The sequence below is a fragment of the Salvelinus alpinus genome, chromosome 10 (genome assembly GCF_045679555.1).
Source record: "Salvelinus alpinus chromosome 10, SLU_Salpinus.1, whole genome shotgun sequence".
NCBI classification, from domain to species: Eukaryota; Metazoa; Chordata; class Actinopteri; order Salmoniformes; family Salmonidae; genus Salvelinus; species Salvelinus alpinus.
Genome location: NC_092095.1, coordinates 34,718,355 through 34,740,285, shown reverse-complemented (window position 1 = coordinate 34,740,285; position 21,931 = coordinate 34,718,355). Strand labels below are relative to the sequence as shown.

Here is a 21,931-nt window from a genome sequence, read left to right as displayed (position 1 = left end):
GGGAGGGGCTCTGCCCAGTGTGAAGGCTTGGAGCGGCTAAATGATTGACAGGAGAGTGTCATAACAATGGCAATGCATGCCGTGGTGGATTGTCAAGTAGCATGTCATCAATCGTGTGTTTTGTCATCAAATCCCCGAATACAGCAGGTTCACCTTGCAGTGAAATGCTTACATACAAGCCCTTAAGCAAGAATGCAGTTTTAAGAAACAAATTGTGTTAAGAAAGTATTTACTAAATAAACTGAAGCAAACAATAAATAAAAAATACAAATGAAAAAAAATAAGAAAATAGAAAGGTAACAAATAATTAAAGAGCAACAATAAAATAAGAGTAATGAGGCTATATAGAGGGGGTACTGGTACAGAGTCAATGTGCAGTTAGTCGAGGTCATGGTCACATTTGTGGGTTTCCCCTGACTGTCTGCCTGGACAGTGAGGCGTCGGGAAGTGGACATGTTGATGCCGTGAGAGATGACAGACAGGGTCCCCTGCAACAATGACACTGTTACTCAGGGAGCTAATAGTTCTCACATCCTCAGCAAAGCACACACGCACTCATCAGCACTGCATGCATGCATGTCCGCGTGCATGCCTGCGTGTGAGTGTGTGTGAAAGAGAATGGGAGACATAGAGAGAGAGAGGTTGTGTGTGAGAGATTGAGATAAAGAGAGAAAAGGAGATGGAAAGTGAGCGTGGAGATAGAAAAGAAAGCCAAAAGAGAAAACGAAAGAAAGAAACAATCAGAGAAGCGTTACTGTGTCTACTCTGTGGAGCCACGTAAAACGCCAGTAATCAAGATGACACATGGCCGCCATCTTGTGATCATGTTTGTTTGCAGGGCATTATTGTCGTACTCCTGCATGCTTCATTTCCTTCATTACACTCTTAGGGGAAAAAAGTGCCAAGTAGAACCATGTAGGTTTCTTCGGTTTGGTGCAAGGTTGAAACCTTTGCAGAGGGTTCTACCTAGAACTATCTATGTAGGATTCTTCATAGAACCCCCTGCAAATGGTTCTACCTAGAACCCTCTGTGAACGATTCCACCAGCCTTATTAGCCTTTAAAATTAAACTCTTTATGACAATACATTACGCATATCATAAGTACTTTCTTTGAGAGTCATACCCTAACAAAGTGTGTTAGGAAACTCCTGCTTTTCAGGCCACATCAGGTCTGCAGTTCACATTATGCTGACTTGCAAAGTGATGTGAAATCACTCACAACCTGCAGAATAACTACTACTACTAACAGATTGGATTACTTTATAAAAATGTACGTTATGTATCTTTATGTAGCATAAGATTAATCAACCAATCAATGTACATGCACAAACACAGACATTGAAACAAACAATTCTGAAAATCAACCTGCAACGGAGCATGCTGGGAAATATGATAATGATGGGCGTGGTTTTGAGTGTTTTACTCCCTTCTTGCCTTCCAAAGAATATTCAAAGAACCCTTTCTTCCAAAAACGGTTCTTAGGATAAAAAAGATTATTGGTTGAACTCTTTGCCTAACAAAGAACCCTTGTCTTCCATAAAGGGTTCTTAAGAGCAAAACTATTCTTTGTAGAACCCTATCCCTCCTCAAAGAACCCTTTTGGAACCCTTTTTTCTAAGAGTGTGGAACTCGGTTATCTCGGCAGTGCCATCGTATCTCCGTGTCCTACTAAATACATGACTACAGGCTTGATTTGTGCTGGGTGATATACTGTTTGTTGTTTGTTGGCTGTCTCCTTTAAGTCAAATGTGCAGGCAGGCAGCCAAACATACACACACACAGCACATTACATTTAAGTCATTTAGCAGACGCTCTTATCCAGAGCGACTTACAAATTGGTGCATTCACCTTATGATATCCAGTGGAACAACCACTTTACAATAGTGCATCTAACTCTTTTAAGGGGGGGGGGTTTAGAAGGATTACTTTATCCTATCCTAGGTATTCCTTAAAGAGGTGGGGTTTCAGGTGTCTCCGGAAGGTGGTGATTGACTCCGCTGACCTGGCGTCGTGAGGGAGTTTGTTCCACCATTGGGGTGCCAGAGCAGCGAACAGTTTTGACTGGGCTGAGCGGGAACTGTACTTCCTCAGAGGTAGGGAGGCGAGCAGGCCAGAGGTGGATGAACGCAGTGCCCTTGTTTGGGTGTAGGGCCTGATCAGAGCCTGAAGGTACGGAGGTGCCGTTCCCCTCACAGCTCCGTAGGCAAGCACCATTGTCTTGTAGCGGATGCGAGCTTCAACTGGAAGCCAGTGGAGAGAGCGGAGGAGCGGGGTGACGTGAGAGAACTTGGGAAGGTTGAACACCAGACGGGCTGCGGCGTTCTGGATGAGTTGTAGGGGTTTAATGGCACAGGCAGGGAGCCCAGCCAACAGCGAGTTGCAGTAATCCAGACGGGAGATGACAAGTGCCTGGATTAGGACCTGCGCCGCTTCCTGTGTGAGGCAGGGTCGTACTCTGCGAATGTTGTAGAGCATGAACCTACAGGAACGGGTCACCGCCTTGATGTTAGTTGAGAACGACAGGGTGTTGTCCAGGATCACGCCAAGGTTCTTAGCACTCTGGGAGGAGGACACAATGGAGTTGTCAACCGTGATGGCGAGATCATGGAACGGGTAGTCCTTCCCCGGGAGGAAGAGCAGCTCCGTCTTGCCAAGGTTCAGCTTGAGGTGGTGATCCGTCATCCACACTGATATGTCTGCCAGACATGCAGAGATGCGATTCGCCACCTGGTTATCAGAAGGGGGAAAGGAGAAGATTAATTGTGTGTCGTCTGCATAGCAATGATAGGAGAGACCATGTGAGGATATGACAGAGCCAAGTGACTTGGTGTATAGCGAGAATAGGAGAGGGCCTAGAACAGAGCCCTGGGGGACACCAGTGGTGAGAGCACGTGGTGCGGAGACAGATTCTCGCCACGCGACCTGGTAGGAGCGACCTGTCAGGTAGGACGCAATCCAAGCGTGGGCCGCGCCGGAGATGCCCAACTCGGAGAGGGTGGAGAGGAGGATCTGATGGTTCACAGTATCAAAGGCAGCCGATAGGTCTAGAAGGATGAGAGCAGAGGAGAGAGAGTTAGCTACAGCACATGCACACACACACACACACATACACCCTGCATCTCTAACAGAGGAGAGAGAGAGGTCTTGGAGTGGTCGAGGCGCGATCGGGGACTTAAACCATGCCCTGTGGTTGAGTTGTGGGACCACAATTCTCACTTATTATCATAAGGATAAAACAAGCCATCAAATGGACAAACAAACTCCATAGAGCAGTGGTGGGATGGTCGAAAGATGACAGGAAGAGGAGGAACAGGAGAGGAAGAGGAAGGTAGGGAGGACACAGGACGGTGATGCGGATACAGATGACATCGTTGGGAGTTCTTGTCTTGATCAAAGAAGAACTGAAAGGCCATTCCCACTGACCACTCCCTCCAAGCCAGGAGGAGACTAAAACAGTTAGAACACAAGACAACCTGTCCTGTGCCCAACCAAGCAGAGTCCCACTACAGGCAGACAGAGAGACCAACACAAGCAAGTCTAGTACTGTCTGTTTGCCTAGCTCCAAATACCACTGCAGTTTCGGTGTCACTGCACACAGACACTCAGAGGATTCCTAGTGGCCTGCCTCGACTCCCACTGCTAGGCTCTGAGTGCTTCGTGTCACGGCTACAGCCGTTATAGCCCCAGTCCTTACATACACACAAATAGTTCAGTCCTTCGGGGGCACAGGCTATGGCAGGGTGATAACTTCAGCTGTGACACCAGTCATATTCCCAGAGCTGTGGCTCTAAGCTGCTAATTGGAGGAAGTTGTCCCGTGAGAGGAAGTAAGGAGTCGATGAAAGACCTCCTGGGATACATATCCGCCACCAAATGGCCCCCTGCGCTAATGCAGGGTGGTTTATGAAGGGACGACGCTACACAGGCAAACACACAGCCTGCATCTAAAACTGAGCAGAGGAGAGAGGCCCTGGGGTTGCATTTAATGAAGCTGACCTAGAAGGTCAGGGAGCTGACTTCATACCATGTGCTGTGGGTGGAGTTGTGGGGCCCAACGATGCTCACTTATTATCAGAAGGATACCAACAAACCATCAAATGCAAATGGACAAGCAAACTCCAGAGAGTAATGGTGGGATGGTGGAAAGTTCACCGGAAGCGGAGGAGGAACTGGAGAGGAAGAGGAAGGTAGGGAGGACACCAGACGGCGATGTGGATACAGATTAGTGGTGCGCGAGGTCAGCTGTTTGTTCACCCGCCCCGCAATTGCTAATAATCCATCCACAACCGCCCGACTATATGTGATAAAGTGAACATCTGAGGCCCGCACCCGACCCTAACCCGCTAATATAGAACATGCTCTATAGGCTGCAGTCAAAGACTGCAGGACGATTTCTTGACAGGGGTGCAGTTTTGTTGTTGTTGTTGTTGCCTGTTTTAGATATGTTTCTGCTTATAAGTAGGCTATTTGTTAGTCAACGTGTCTATAATTAGATACGTGTAGGTTCTCTTTTGTCATTATATGAGAATGAGAAATTGTTCTCAACTAGCCTGCCTGGTTAAATAAAGGTGAAATAAAATCAAATAAAAGTATATGTTGCCCTAGAAGACTAACTAAACCCTTGCTCACCAGAATAATGTAATATATTGATGGAATGAATTCTTCAATCTAGTTGACATCGGTGAGGTTTTCTCTGTCGTCTTTCGTGACGCAAAGACGTTTAGGGACTGGAGACAATAAAGGAACAAATAAAAACGGGAACGATTTTCTGTGCAAAATGTCCAAATGACATCAGTTTGACCCGGTTGTAAGAAAAAAATAAAGCTGTGAAAACCGATAAGATTTCACTTCGGCTTCCATGCATATTTTATGTGGTCGAAATACTATCAAGGTTGATGATGCTTTTATGATGAAGACAGCACCTCTACAGACGGTATCTAACTGAGCATTGCCTTCTCTCAAGATGCAGAAATAAATAAATCATATTTCTCCGCTCCTGTTCCCAAGTCCAAATTTTTCCTACATTTGGTGTGTAATTTTACTGCAAGAAATGCTTAAATCTGCAGTATTTATTATTAAGGCTATAGTCCTATTCACACGGGACTAGTATTACTAGAGAACGTTGGTTATGTACTGTATGTCTTATCCCAGAATGTAGGTTATTCCAGAGGCGCAATATTTTTTAATGATGCATTTGGCGATGTTCAATTCACTCGCACAAAACATGTAAACAAAAGCATTCACTGTGAAAGTTGATAGATGTAGGCCATTCATATATAGGCTAAGCGTTCAAATGATCCAACCGGTTACTGTTTTCTTGCTCAAACCGCGAGCAACACTTGCCAAACTCAGACATTTCTCTCAAAGCACAGGGATGTCGATTTGCACGGGACAAGTATTATCAAGGGACTTTTGCCAGAAAACAGTAGGTTATTCTGGTTAGTCAATGTCCAGATTTCAGTTTCCATTTAACCCATCTAAACAGCAGGCTACAGTTCCCTTGACGTGCCACAGGCCTCGCACATAACACAGACGGCACTGCTATCATCCTCTCATACCACTTCATCAAATCTTTTCCGAACATTACTTTTCTGGCCCTCCCTTTTCTTTATTTTCAAACAGCTTTTGTAGTTTTTGTGTTATTGAATTAAACTTCGACAATGTCCCTTTTCCCTCCGTGGAAAAGGAGGGGACTAAAACAGTTAGAACACAAGACAACCTGTCCTGTGCCCGACCAAGCAGAGTCCCACTACAGACAGACGGATAGACAGACCAACACAAGAAGATGTAGTACTGTCTCTTTGCCTAGCTCCAAATGTCACTGCAGTTTCAGCCTCACTGCACACAGACATCATTTCTAGTGGCCTGCCGTGACTCCTGAGTGCTTTGTGTCACCGTGAAATCCATCACAGCCCCCCCCCCCCCCCCCCCCACACACACACACACACACACACACACACATAGTTCAGTCCTTCAGGGGCACAGGCTATGGCAGGGCGATAACTTCTGCTGTGAAACTAGTCATATTCCCAGAGCTGTGGCTCTAAGCTGCTAATGGGAGGAAGTTGATTTGTCCCGTGAGAGGAAATAAAGAGTTGATGAAAGACCTCCTGGAGAAAACAGATAGCCCTATGGGACACATCCGCCACCAAATGGCCCTCTGCGCTAAAGCGGTGTGGTTTATGAAGAGACGACACTAGACAGGAAAACACACAAAAAAGGGTTCACGGATATGTTCAAATGAATTGGAGCCGTGGCATAGGTTCTCTGCTCTTTGCGCCTGTCTCATATCATTGCTCTCCTCTGCTGATGAGGGTGATGAGAGGTTCTCTCAGCGTGAGCCAAGGTTCCTCCCAGCACAACCGATGCTGACCTCTAGCCTCTCCTCTGGCGGTCCCGTGTGGCTCGGTTGGTAGAGCATGGCCCTTGCAATGTCAGGACCATGGGTTCGATTCCCGAGCTGGGGCCACCTGTACGACGACGTATGGACGCACGACTGTAAGTTGCTTTGGATAAAAGACTCTCTATATATTAGGTGTGTTGTTATTGTACCTGCGTCTCTGTGTCCCCCGCAGAAAGCAGTGTTCACGACGGAAGCAATGGCAACGATGGCAGCGTGTGTGGCAGTGACTCCACCTTCTACAGGCAGAGTGAAGGTACACAACCCCATATAGGTGGTGTCCTGGTCAAAAGTAGTGCACTACACAGGGAATGGGGGTACCATTTGGCATACAACCATGGAAATCAACATATACATGTAGCATGTATATCTGTTTCATCAGGCTAGCACATTACATATACCCACAGCATGACACAGTATAATAGTAGGGGGTGTTGTACAACACACACACTGCGTGGTCCTCTTGTTCCAGAGGTCTGTGACCCTCCCAGTCAGCCACTTGTGTGTGAATCACCACAGCCCTGACATTAGCCTGTAAATAAACCACTTTGCTCTGCACTAGTAATGTTTTGTTTGTCTAATATATCTGTAATTAAATCTGCTCCTGAAGGGCTGCAAGTAAACCTGTGTGTGTGTGTGTGTGTGTGTTTGCAGGACACAGCATGGCAGAGACCCTCACTGTTGCCCTGCGTGTTGCTGAGGAGGCCATAGAGGAAGCCATCGCCAAGGCAGAGGAGTTTACTGACAGCTTGGTGAGACAATAGTCCTGGTTTGTGTGTGTGTCTGTTTCCCTCTTTCTTTCTCTCTCTCTGTCTCTCTCTTTCTCTCTGTCTCACTCTCTCTCTTTCTCTCTCTGCTTCGCTCAGATTCAGCTTTATTAGCATGAATGACAAGGCCACTGTTGCTAAAGCGACGTGAGATAATGACAACAATAACAGTAAAAAATAAGTAATTTCTTCTCTCTCTATCACCATGTCTCTTTTTTGATTTGGTTTTGGTGCTTGTTTTTCTGTAGTTCTGACCAGGCTTTGATGTCTCTGTGTTGCAGGAGAAGCAGAATGAGGCTCGCTACCTACGGGACCACAAAGAGGAGCTTATAGAGGAACTTGCCACAACCATCGTACAAAAAGTAAGTTTGAAGTCTGGTGTGGAGTTTTTGGTCACATCTAACATTGCCCCTCTCTCTTTCTCTCTCACTCTTGATCCGCTCCTCTCCTTTTCTCTCCCAGATAATCCAGAGGAGGAAGCGTTCAGAGATGCAGACAGAGTATGACTTTGTTTGGCCCCAGAGCCAGGGCCAGCCCCAGGGCAGTGAGATGTCCTCCCCCAGCCAGCCCCCTCACAGCACCCTGGCCCAGGCCAACCAGGCCCACCTCAAGAGTTCCTATTCCCTCTGGGTCAGTCTGGTTAGGAAGCCCTCACTACACTACACTACACTTCACTACCCTACACTACGCTACACTACAATACCCTACGCTACCATGTACTAAGCTATGCTATACTACACTACGCTACCATGCACTATGCTATGTTACGCTACGCTACCATGCACTATGCTATGCTATGTTACACTACGCTACCATGCACTATGCTATGTTACGCTGCGCTACCATGCACTATGCTATGCTATGTTACACTACGCTACCATGCACTATGCTGTGCTATGTTACGCTACGCTACCATGCACTACGCTATGTTACACTACGCTACCATGCACTATGCTATGTTACGCTACGCTACCATGCACTACACTATGTTACACTACGCTACATTACACTACAATATGCTATGCTACACTACGCTACCATGCACTACGCTACGTTACACTACAATATGCTATGTTTCACTACACTACGCTATGCTACGTTACACTGCACTACAGTACACTACACTGCACTGCACTACATTACACTACAGTACAGTACATTAAAGGCGTCCGCATGCTCGGTTCAGGTTACTTCTAGCAGAACTCGGCTAGGCAAAGCGAACGTCTGTGCCTCGCATACACCCTGAATTAAAAGACATTAAAAGTGGGAATATTACTGTTTGTCCCTCTTGAGATGCCATAGCAATAACGTAACCAGTATACACCTTCTCAAAATAGTCCGAATTAATCTAAGATAAATCAAGAAATCTGTAATTAAACATTTTTTGCTGAGGTCTTAGTCGTGCAATTTTACATTTAAGTAAAATGTTTGGGGCAGTATTCTCAAGTTTAAAAAAATTATTGTTGTCTCATGTTGAATGACAACATTTCATTGAAGAATCCCGTCCATACTTCCCACTCATAGTAGGAGTAGCTCTGTTGGCCAATCATCGACTAAGGAGGCGTATACTTTGGCTACTGAACTACGACTTGTTGTGTGCTTGAACATCCGGAAAAAAACCCTGCTGAACACCAAAACGAACAAAAACGTAACCACATTTTGTCATATTATGTGCATGAACTGTTTTGAGTGGGAAGCATGCGACAAACTTAAGCGCCACTACCTACACTACCCTACCCTTTGTCCTGACCATTTGACCTGACCCAGGAAAAACTGGGCCCTAAATATAGCCTGTAGGTAGGGCCTGGAATTTTGGGGTATGACTAGGACCCAGAGTTTTTCCCTGGTCAGGGCAGGGAACTCTTGGCCCTATGTGATGAGATATGGGGACAGACAGGGTTGAGGTCTGGAAAAGACCAAATGTAATTACTTTAATGGTGCTGGCAGATTTTCCCATGAATGGTCCTCTCCTGAGGACGGTGTAACCTGTTTGTACCTGTGAGCTATACAGTAGCTTTCCAGGGAAACCTCTACACACACACACACACACACACACACACACACACACACACACACACACACACACACACACACACACACACACACACACACACACACACACACACACACACACACACACACACACACGCACACACACCTGGCAGTGTTTCACAGGGGAAGTCAGCGGGGACCTGGCTGAGATTTGTCATCGTCCCGTGTGAGGCAGGCGCAGCAGTGTGGAATCAAAGCTACGTTCCCAGCCCGTCTCCTGTCCCAGTCTGTCTGTTACACTCAACCATGATCAAAGTCCTGCAGAAATACACAGAGATTCTCCTCAACTCCCTGGCACACAGAGGGATGGGTTCCCTTTATAAATGCTCTGCAAACACACACACACATCCAGGCACACACACACACACACACACACACACACACACACACACACACACACACACACACACACACACACACACACACACACAGCACAGCACAGCACAGCACAGCACACACACACACACACACACACACACACACACACACACACACACACAAAGCATGCGCAGACGCAAACACAGGCGCCCACATACACACATACATGGCGTTCACGTACAGTCACACTCACTCACACACACACACACACACACACACACACACACACACACACACACACACACACACACACACACTCTTCCTATGACATTTACATTTTACATTTAAGTCATTTAGCAGACGCTCTTATCCAGAGCGACTTACAAATTGGTGCATTCACCTTATGACATCCAGTGGAACAGCCACTTTACAATAGTGCATCTAAATCTTTTAAGGGGGGGGGGGGGGTGAGAAGGATTACTTTATCCTATCCTAGGTATTCCTTAAAGAGGTGGGGTTTCAGGTGTCTCCGGAAGGTGGTGATTGACTCCGCTGTCCTGGCGTCGTGAGGGAGTTTGTTCCACCATTGGGGGGCCAGAGCAGCGAACAGTTTTGACTGGGCTGAGCGGGAACTGTACTTCCTCAGTGGTAGGGAGGCGAGCAGGCCAGAGGTGGATGAACGCAGTGCCCTTGTTTGGGTGTAGGGCCTGATCAGAGCCTGGAGGTACTGAGGTGCCGTTCCCCTCACAGCTCCGTAGGCAAGCACCATGGTCTTGTAGCGGATGCGAGCTTCAACTGGAAGCCAGTGGAGAGAGCGGAGGAGCGGGGTGACGTGAGAGAACTTGGGAAGGTTGAACACCAGACGGGCTGCGGCGTTCTGGATGAGTTGTAGGGAATAGTGTGCCATTAAGGGATGAACTGCCAGTCCTATGATTGAGCGCAGAGTGAGTGTGTGTGTGTGTGTGTGTATGTATGTCCGTAAGGAGATATTTAGTAGTATTTGGTTGAGAATAGTTCCTCATACAATGTTTTTTGTTTGTAATTGTAGTTCTCTGATACACAGATTGTAGTTCTCTGGTGCCCAGATTGTAGTTCTCTGATACCCAGATTGTAGTTCTCTGGTGCCCCCTGCAGACTCTTTATATGAATCACATCCATTGGACTGGCAGTTCATCCCTTAATGGCACACTATTCCCTATAGTATACTAATTTGTAGGGAATAGGGTGCCATTTAGGATGTACCCTGAAAGTCAGTCTTACAATGTACCAAGATGTCGGAAGAACACAAACTCCAGTTGCCATTTGCTTTGAACCAAACAACTAGTTCAGTTGGATCAGTGAAGACCAGCCTGTGGTCAGTGGTATCCACATTGCCACCCAAACAAACCAAGCTAATCTTTTGTACCTAAGCCTGAAGTGTTTGGCTGGAACTGGAGTGTGGGAAAATTGCTCTCCGGAACAAAACGTTGCCACTGTGCCTGTTACTTTTTAAGCTTTCCTTGGCTGGTAGGCCCAAAATTCATCATTCTGTGTAATTCTGTGTCACCTTTTCAGCACCTGTTGTTTTTAAAGTGTGTGGTCTATAATTTACATGTGTGTGTGTGTGCGCACAGAGGTCGCGGTCTGCGTTCTCCCTGACCAGTGACGATTCTCCAGAGAAGAACACCGAGGCACTAGTAGGGGCGGGGGGAGGTGAAGGGGTACCGGACTATGCCTCTCTGAAGAAGGAGACCGCCAGGGCCTCCTCACTGCCCAGCTGGAAGAGTGTGGACCGCCTGGACAACTCCAGTAAGACACACACTGAAACATGAATCCCTGATACAGTCGCGCACACACACATTAGAGACGTCCAGAGCAAAATCATCCGTATTGTCGCACACACACCGCTCTACGCTCAACCCAGAGAGACATGTCCATACTGTCACGTTTTACATGCAAAGACACATCAGTACTGTCACGTCTCTCATTTGTACAGTCAAACATGTTACATGCAACAGGAATGCTGTGTTTGTCACCTACGTAAAGCTCTAGATAGGTTTACCTGTGCCTGTATGTACAGGTGCGTCCTCGGTGCTGCAGAGCCCTGACGGTAACTGGATCGCTCTGCAGAGCTCTCAGCACTCCCGTCCCAGCCTACTGACCAAGAGAAAGTCGCTGGTGTTCAGCGTCCTGGAGAAAGAGTCCGACGTGGTCTCGGCCTACGACGAGATGGGCCCCGAGTCCGACCAGGAGGACGACAAGGGGGGCTGGGGGGCCGCGCTGCGCCAGTTCCAACGGAAACTCTCCGACGAGACCTACTACACGGACTCCCAGCACGACCCTGAGTGGACGTACACCCCGGTCCAGCTCCCGGTCACCTCGCCCTCCTCGGGCCAGTACACCAACACAGAGACCCTCAACTCTGACTCAGAGTGTTCCTCTGTACCCCCCGCCCGCCCTCACAAACCCCTCCAGAACATAATGAAGAAGACAGGCCCTAACCAGGACCCGTATCTTCATCCCCAGCAAGCTCAGAACCACCATCATCAGCATCAACACCAGAACCCCCCTTCGTACTCGCTCCACCCGGAGACGCTGGATGTGAACTTTAACCCCAAGGTTACGGGGGACAGTGGGCAAAGCAACCATGTCAGGAGGTCGCGGAGACGCAGGAAGAGCAAGAGGGAGCTGGGGGAGAACCAGGCCCACGCACAGACACATACACAGCCCCTTTATTCGTCATCTGCACAGGTGGGAGGACATCACTCACAAAGTGATATGTGGTTGTCTTATCTAGCTTGGTTGAATGCACTGACTGGAAATCTCTCTGGCTGACAGTGTCTGCTAAATGACAAAAATGTAAATGTAAAGATATGCAGCGTGTAGCAGCTTCACCAATCTCTTCTCATTGACAGTAGTAGGTACAGCGTTGTTTTAATCATCTTTACTCCACCTCATTCTAGTTGTTATAAATCTCAACAACACAAAAAGTGTAAAAGTCTTTGGTCAACCCTCAATCAGACTATTGTGAAACATTACTACACCACTAGGTGGCAGGAAAGGACAATGCTTTTTCATATTGAAGGAAATAAGCATGAAGGTCTCTCTCCCTATTGCTCTCTCTTTCATTCTGTCTTTCTCTCGATCTCCGCCCGTAGGAGAACAGTTTCCTGCTGAACGCCCTGCTGAAGAGTGGGGAGATGAGCGCCCTGCTGAGATGAGTGAGGAGATGCCAGGGCCTGACGTGGGGCCCGTGCCCGAGACCAACTCTGCGGTCATGACCCCCGAGCCCAAGAACCAGGACACTGTGGCCCCTAACTCTGCGGCCCCCAGTTCCCCTAACTGCATGGCCCCTGCCCCTGGCCCCCTCTCCCCCAGCAGCTCTGGGCCCGGCTCGGGAGACACACTGGAGCAGGAGCTCTACTCCAAACTGGGCCAGCTGGTTGAACGAGCCAGCAGCAAGGAAGTAGCGAGCTCATCCGAGGATGAGCCAATCAAAAGTCCCGGAAGGAGAGACAGAGAAAGTGACAGACAGAAAGAGAAGCTGAGGCCGATTGAGAGAGAGCGAGATCCCCAGGGACAGAGTGAGAGACAGAGCAGTAAAAGTAGGGATAGGACGAAGCGAGAGACGATTGAGTCAGTGAACGGGCCGGAACTGAAAAAGAGAGAGCGACTAAGGGAAAGTCTGACATTGAGACAGGAGGAGAGTGTGAAGGAGAGGAGTTTGGAGACAGGAGGAAAGAGTTTGGAAGAGAAAGTAGATGGCAGGGAAAATAAGACCGTGGAGAAGAACAGGCAAAGTAAGAGACTACAGAGAAAAGAGGGGGACAGAGAGACCGAAAGAAAGGGGGAACAAGTGGAAGACCGAAAAGAAAAGACAGGATCCACGCCCTCCTCGCCTGCAATTACCCCATCTATCCAGGAGGGGGTGGTGTGTGACGAACAGGTGAGCAGAGAGAGGCGGAATAGGAGGTCTTTGTTTCATGTTTAGCTTTATCCATAGAGTTGGAAAGAGGGCCAAATCTAAGGATAGGGATAGGGATGCTTGGCCCAAAGCCTGTTTTAGCATGGGAAAAGATAGGAGATGAACTCTTTAGTACATCTCTATGGCTTTAGCTTATCATACATGACCTGTATGTCCTGTTTGTGTCGTCACCTAAACACCGCAGGGGGCTACCCTGAGTTATCTCTACTCTTATCTTAAACTCTCTGTTTCTCCTTTATCTCATTTCTCTCGGTCACTCCTTTATTTTCCCTCCCTTTCTTCTGTCTGTACCTTCTACTCATCCCGAACCTCTTCCTCCCTCCTCGCCTACCTGTTCTCACCTCTTCTCTCATCCACATCTTTCTGTGCCATCCGTGTCCCACATCTGTCTTTCTCCCGTTTCTCTCGATCTCCCCCCCCCCCCCCCACCGTTTCCCTTTCTCCTTTGTCTCTTCGTCCGTCCATCTGTCCGTCCGTCCATGTCTGTCTGTCGCGAGGGACAGAATGGGGTGGAACTACAGCAGAGGCTACAGTTGCTCTCCTCTCTCTTACAGCAGGTGAGATTTACTGTCTCTATAACACAGGCCCCAGTCAGGACATCACACATACACACACGCACACACACGCACACATACTCTGACTAACAACAGTCCCAAACCTTAACATTCACATGACAATCAAATGAATCAGATTGCTGTGGTGGACAACACACACTAACACACACTCAGGCATGTACATGCATCTATCTGATGATTCACTTCTTACAATTCTTAGACACTCTGTCACCAGTAAGGCATCATCAAGTGAAACATGGTTGTTTTGTCAGGGGCCATCGTGATATTAGTCACGCTCTCTCTCTGATTTACTTCAGTTGTGTCCTAAATAGCACCCTACGCCCTATATAGTGCACTACTTTTAACCAGTGCACGTAGGGAATAGTGTACCATTTGGGACGTATGTTTGCTCTTATCTAGATGCGGTCTATTATAGGGACTTCTGGACACGTTCAGGTACAAATGTTATTCAAAGCCACTAGAAATAGATGGATTCATGAGTGAAAAGCTGATTGTCCCGACTGCACCATTAAAGGCCGACTGCATTAGCTTATACCTTTATGGAAAAACCACATGATTTCACATGTGGAAATCACATTATTTCCTGTGAAATTTTCACGTTTTGCCTAATGTCTAATTATATTTCACGTGAAGTTTCACATGTGGATTTTCACGGTATCACATAACCTTTCACATGTGGATTTTGAACACTTCTCATCTGATGATATTTCACATGAGATTTCACAGGTGATGCCCTGCAAATGAAAATGTGTCGTTAGGATGTCTCCGGAACATCACGCAGTCGGAGTGTTTTCAACTTACATATTTGACACACTTTGACATACAGTGCCTTCGTAAAGTATTCACACCCCTTGACTTTTTCCACATTTTGTTGTGTTAAAGCCTGAATTTAAAATTGATTAAATTGAGATTGTTGGTGTAAAAGTGGAATTATGTTTTTAGACATTTTAACAAATTAATAAAAAATTAAAAGCTGAAATGTCTTGAGTCAATAACCCCTTTGTTATGGCAAGCCTAAATAAGTTCAGGAGTAAATATTTGCTTAACAAGCCACATAATACGTTTCATCGACTCACTATGTGTGGAATAATAGTATTTAACATGTTTTTCTTACGGAATTCTTACTGGTTGTTAGGTGATCAAATACTCATGTCATGCAATAAAATGCAAATGAATTACTTAGAAATCATTCAATGTGATTTTCTGGATTTTTGTTTTAGATTCCGTCTCTCACAGTTGAAGTGTACCTATGATAAAAAATGACAGACCTCTACATGCTTTGTAAGTAGGAAAACCTGCAAATAGGAAAACCTATCAAATACTTGTTCTCCCCACTGTATATATATACATATATATACACACACACACACACACGACCGTTCAAAGGTTTGGGGTCACTTAGAAATAACATCAAATTGATCAGTAATACAGTGTAGACATGGTTATTGTTGTAAATGACTATTGTAGCTGGAAAAGGCAGATTTATAATGGAATATCTACATAGGCGTACAGAGGCCCATTATCAGCAACCATCACTCCTGTGTTCCAATGGCACGTTGTGTTAGCTAATCCAAGTTTATCATTTTAAAAGGATAATTGATCATTAGAAAACCCTTTTGCAATTATGTTATGGTTGAAAACTGTTGTTCTGTTAAAAAGAAGCAATAAAACTGGTCTTCTTTAGACTAGTTGAGTATCTGGAGAATCAGCATTTGTGGGTTCGATTACAGGCTCAAAATGTCCAGAAACAAAGTACTTTCTTCTGAAACTCATCAGTCTATTTTTGTTCTGAGAAATTAAGGCTATTCCTTGTGAGAAATTGCCAAGAAACTGAAGATCTCGTACAACGCTGTGTACTACTCCCTTCACAGAACAGAGCAAACTGGCTCGAACCAGAATAGAAAAAGGAGTGGGAGGCCCCGGTGCACAACTGAGCAAGAGGACAAGTACATTAGAGTGTCTAGTTTGAGAAACAGATGCCTCACAAGTCCTCAACTGGCAGCGTCATTAAATAGTACCCGCAAAACACTGGCCTCAAAGTCAACAGTGAAGAGGTGACTCCGGGATGCTAGCCTTGTCTGTGTTCTTTTGCCCATCTAAATCTTTTCTTTCTATTGGCCAGTCTGAGATATGGCTTTTTCTTTGCATCTCTGCCTAGAAGGTTTGGGATCTGAACTCACAACCTCTTGGTTGACAGCATTCAGATCTTCGTGCTACACACCCATGTCTGTGTCAATAACTGATTTCACTTGGATTCCCTTCACTTTGGACTTCAAAGTAAATCTCAGCTTTGTTGAAAAGTCGCTCAAGAAAAACTATTATATTTATCATGGTGATTCAGGAGAAACATTAAAACAGAATAATATGCCTCAGCAGTATTAGACAACTATACAGAAAACCCTCAAATTGCTGAAATAAGTAAATTATATCAATGATGGGAGAATAGTCAGATTTAACTGGTAATTAAAATGGCAGTGCCGATGGCACTCTTTACTAAGTGCAGAGATGTATTATAGTTATTGAATCTGTAGGAAACTTCTGAGATTGCTACAGACTTTGTGATTGTCATACCCCAAATCTAGAGGTTGTGAGTTCAAGTCCCAGATGGGGTCATATAGAAAAGCTAGTACTAAATCATCACGTCAAATGTAATCGTATTGATTAAAGATGTCTACACTATTTTAGCTGCACAGAGTACCACTTACCTTAATAAGATGCCCATACCGGCCTCCCGGGTGACGCAGTGCCAGTTGTGCCACCAGAGACTCTGGGTCCCAGCCCAGGCTCTGTCGCAGCCGACTGCGACCGGAAGGTCCAAGGGGCGACGCACAGTTGGCCCAGCGTCGTCCGGGTTAGGGAGGGTTTGGCCGGCAGGAATATCCTTGTTTCATCGCGCACTAGCGACTCCTGTGGCGGGCCGGGTGCAGTGCACGCTGACCAGGTTGCCAGGTGTACAGTGTCCTCCAACACATTGGTGCGGCTGGCTTCCGGGTTGGATGTGCATTGTGTCAAGAAGCAGTGCGGCTATGTTGGGTTGTGTTTCGGAGGACGCATGGCTCTCAACCTTTGCCTCTCCCGAGTCCGTACGGGAGTTGCAGCGATGAGACAAGACTGTAACTACTACCAATTGTATACCACGAAAAAGGGCTCAAATTATTTTTTTAAAATAAAAATGGCCATACCATTTCATTACATCCCTTTCAAAAGAGCCACGTGAAATGTGCAGTTTCACATGTTGAGCTGATATATTCACACGTGAAAACAAAAGAGACGTGAGGTCAGTTGTTCACATGTGAAACCATATATTCACACAAATTGAATTTAGAGTTCACATGTTAACACCACTTTTTCACGTGAGGAGAATAACACGTTTTTACCTCACATGTGACGTGCAGACTGTAACACAACAAAATAATTCACGTTTAAAAAATCTAATTTGCAGTTTTACAAACTTTCAAATGTTGTCATGTGTAATTTCATGGTATCACAGGTACAAGGATTTTTTACATGTGTAGTTTCATGATATCACATGTTGCTTTTACATGCTATTACATGTTATCACATTAACTTCACATAAGGTCACGTGAAATTCATGTGGTTTTCCCGCGTAGCCGTTTTCTTTAGTGCTTTTCACATTTATTCCTATTTCAATACAGTTGTGACATTTTGTAAAAGCAGATGCTGGTGTATGACCACAGCGAAGGTATGAAACAACAGCTCTCCATTCATTAAATATATGACAAGACAAACATGGATGGAATTATTAATTATAGGATATACCATGGTGTATCCCACACACCCACATACTGTGAAGGGTACATTTTTAGATGTGCCGGTGCCACTAAAAGCCACAAATGACCACAACAACAACAGTTTTCAATTCATGGTGCTCTTGTTTTATATTTTTTATAACGCTGACGTTTTTATTTTAACGAAGAGCACCATGAATAGAAAACGTTGCCGTTGCGGTATTTGTGGGAGATGCTGTGACGGTACAACAGTATAGATCTGCAGCATGCTCACACTGCGTGGTATCTCAGGAATACAAGTCTAGTCCTTTTAAAGTTGGATGCAGTTTCTAAAAGGGCTTTCTAAACACAAATGTCGCAGTAGGAAATGGAGCCGTGTGATAATGATGTATATTGGTAATGTACTATAGGTGACGGCCAAAACTCTCACTCCGGCTCCCATTACCCATCTACGTACTCAGTCGGTACCTGAAATCTTCCCCTCTCGCTCTTTGCTCTCTAAGTCACCTCTGAGTGTTCAAAAGGAGCCGCCTCTCATCTCCTCTCGTCTCCCACTCGAGTGCCACCCCTTACCACCCACACTATACACACTTCCTTTCAAAGCCCACGTACGTCGCTAGCTAGCTAACGCGTCTTAAAAAGAGAGAGAGAGAGAGAGAAAGGGGTGTGGATCAATGCACTTGTTAGTCCCACAGATCAAAGCTTCAAGCCAAGGATTATCTCATTATTGAAATCCACCGATCTCTCTCCTTCTCCCTCATACCCTCTCACCTTTTCATCCATTCAGATGTACTTGTTTGTACTTTACAGCAGGGGTGTGGTTTGTTAGTCTTGTAGGTTCGAGACTGCACTTTCACTTATCGTATTTTCTCCAATTTTTTACCTTTCTAGTGGTTTGTGGTAGAGGAAAATGTAAATACAGTAATTGTAACTCTGTTAGGTCACCTGTCACCCTTCCATGACCTGGAATCTAGTAATAAAGGTCAACAGCTCCCCTCCTCTTCCACATGAAGCGTCACACTCTTCTTCCTCCACCTGATTGCTCCTTGCAGGTTGACATGAGATGTGACAATGTGTGTGTGTGTGTGCGTGTGTGCTGCACTGATTGGAGGTGTAAAAGCTCTGTGTGTCATTGAGGACCGTGCTGTAAACATCTCACTTGGACCCTGTTACGACTCTCCTCTTGACTGTTCCATATTTGTTTGTACCCACTAATGATAGTCTGTTGTCATGCCTGTGTGTGTCTGACTCGTATCTTTGTGTGTGTTGTGTGTCTGTTTCTATGTGGCATGTCTCTCTCTGTGTGTGTGTGTGTGTGTCTCTTGACGTGTGTGTGCACGTGTGTGTGTTGAGCAGAAGTACTCGGCCGCATCGCTGTGCAGTATCACCACAGAGGTACTAAAGGTGCTCAACGCCACAGAGGAACTGATTGGTGAGGCGGGGGGCGATAGTTTCACCCCCTCTGAGTGCATGAGCGCGTCTGAGTCCTTCCTCAGCAACTTAGAGACCAGGAAGCTGGACCAGAAACTCACCAAGATGGAGGAAAACGTAAGACCCAGTGCCTACATACATCTCGATGTTGGTGGTCACTACCTGGCCATGCTAGAAAGGACCAAATGCAGCGCTTTCTAAACCCTAAACGTAATCCTTACCTTAACCTCCACCATAACCCTGTATAAAAAAGAGTAAATAGCGTATGTGTACTTGCTCATCTGAACTCACTATCTGAGACACTTTTGTCCATCTTAGCTTGACCATATAGTGACTACCACCTGTAGAGACTAAACAAGAAAGGCCCAAGGATAGAGCCCTGTGGGTCCCCAACATTGTTATGCTCAGCACCTGTGCCCATTGACCTTTCCTGTAACACGTGACTTGTCCCTGTAGGTGTACATGGCTGCGGGGGCGGTGTACGGCCTGGAGGGGGCACTGGGGGACCTGGAGAAGGTGGCCCGAGGCATCAGCAGTGGCACCTCAGACAGAGACCTGGCCTTCCTGGAGGACCAGGTGGCCACTGCTGCCGCCCAGGTGCAGCAGTCTGAGCTCCAGGTAAGGGGGTTCATTCATATCCAAACGCCCAGTTGTTTCAATGACTGCATTCCATCCTGATTACATTGCAGACACATGTCAGATGTGATGCATGCCCAACTGTGCAGTTGATGACGTGGCAATGTAACGTGGCAATGTGGTGGGCATGGAATGCAACCAATGTTTGATGGTCCTGTAAGAAGGCAGGTTTTAATGTGGAGACTGGAGAGAATGCGGGGAATATGTAATTGTATTCTAATGGTGTCTTCTAAATTAACCTGATTAATTCATTAAGTTAACTTGAGCCTTGATGTACTCTACACTACATCTACAGCAAATTTCGTTTATATTTCTGAATAATTTGGAATCTTTCTCCTCCAGATATCAGACATCGAGGAGAGGATATTATCTCTAAAAACAGCTGGACTGAATGTCACCGCCTGCAATCGTTTCTCCAACTTCTCCAAGCCAAAACCTAAGGTACTGTAGTATATTCTCACCTGACAATTATTACACACAGCTACACCCTCATATGGCCACTGTATTCACCGTACTGATCTGTCACTCTGCAGCCTCAAACCCTTGACACATCACGCCAACAGAGGAGAAAACTACCTGCCCCTCCGGTCAAAGGTAACAGACCAACTTGTTGAAATGATCACAAAGGAAACCTTTTGCTATTGAACAATGTTAAATGTTCTATTTAATCCATTTCCTTTTTCTACTTCTGTTAAATGGAGTTTATAGGATTGGCTCCCCTTGTTGATAGAAAAAAAGTACCAGGTCGCAAAAAAGACCCAAACTTTGTCACTTCATAAAATCCTAAGTCTTTCAGACTCTGTAATGTCACACTGTCAACAATGAGAAGGTTTTTCCTTTCAGAGGTTTGAAAATACACTCACGCCCTCTTTACGCTTTGATGTGCGTGTTGCATCGATCGCGGCTGACATCACTGTGGCAACACGATGTTGTCTGCTCCACAGAATAACGCACCCTTTTTCCCCATGTGCGGACGTTGGCTTGGCAGAAAGATTTGTGTTCACACTTAGAAGACTAACATCACATTTGGATCTAAAGGAAGACGTTGAATGGATGCCAGGCTAAGTGTACCAGGTAGAGAGGGAAGATATAGAAAGGAACGAGAAAGGTTCCATTAGGAAAGAGAGCAGGAGCACAGAGAAGAGGAGACGAATCGGACGGCTGCGTCATTAACCAATGGGGCACGCTTCTTTTCATGTTAATCATTTATTAATTATTAATCGGGGTTTTCTTCTTTTTTTTTGACACCATCAAGCAGCTTTTCCACATGGTCAATGAAACCACTCTGTTTTAGCCTTCGTTTCAAAGTGAAACACAGCGCAACAGAGGCTAAATCAAAGAAGTCTCATATAGTCTTAAAGCATTGATTTCAGAAAGGGGTCGACGGTGCATCTTTTGAAAGAGACTCATTAGACAATCAATCAATCAAATGTATTTGTAAAGCCATCTTTACATCAATAGATCACACAGTGCTTATACAAAAACCCAGACTAAAACCCCAAACAGCAAGCAATGCAGATGTAGAAGCACAGTGGCTAGGAAAAACTCCCTAGAAAGGCAGGAACCTAGGAAGAAACCTAGAGAGGAACCAGTCTCTAAGGGGTGGCCAAGTCCTCTTCTGGATGTATCGGTGGAGATTATAGGAATACAGGGACATTAACGCTAGAGCGCTCTTCAAGATGTTCAAATGTTCATAGATGACCAGTAGGGTCAAATAATAATCACAGTGGTTATAGAGGGTGCAACAGGTCAGCACCTCAGGAGTAAATATCAGTTGGCTTTACCTAGCCGAGCATTCAGAGGTCGAGACAACAGGGCTGGGATAAGGTAGCAGGTCCGGTGAACAGGTCAGGGTTCCATAGCCACAGGTAAAACAGTAGAAACTGAATCAGCAGCACGACCAGGTGGACTGGGGACGGGGACAGCCAGGAGTCATCAGGCCAGGTAGTCATGAGGCATGGTCCTCGGGCTCAGGACCTCCTGGAGGGGAAAGAGTTAGAGATGGGAGAATTAGAGGGAGCATGCTTAAGATCACACAG

The 21,931-nt window shown here is 46.0% G+C and overlaps 1 protein-coding gene across 1 annotated transcript in view; it reads left to right on the top strand.

Moving 5' to 3' along the window:
• The window catches only part of myripb (myosin VIIA and Rab interacting protein b), a 145,337-nt gene that overhangs the window by 113,344 nt on the left and 10,062 nt on the right, over positions 1–21,931 (top strand). Inside the window, 13 exon segments of the mRNA XM_071329076.1 lie at positions 6,576–6,656; positions 7,055–7,152; positions 7,449–7,529; positions 7,630–7,797; positions 11,151–11,325; positions 11,597–12,267; positions 12,675–12,731; positions 12,734–13,462; positions 14,005–14,058; positions 19,182–19,373; positions 19,713–19,874; positions 20,235–20,333; positions 20,426–20,486. Coding sequence (XP_071185177.1) covers positions 6,576–6,656; positions 7,055–7,152; positions 7,449–7,529; positions 7,630–7,797; positions 11,151–11,325; positions 11,597–12,267; positions 12,675–12,731; positions 12,734–13,462; positions 14,005–14,058; positions 19,182–19,373; positions 19,713–19,874; positions 20,235–20,333; positions 20,426–20,486 — 2,628 coding nt within the window.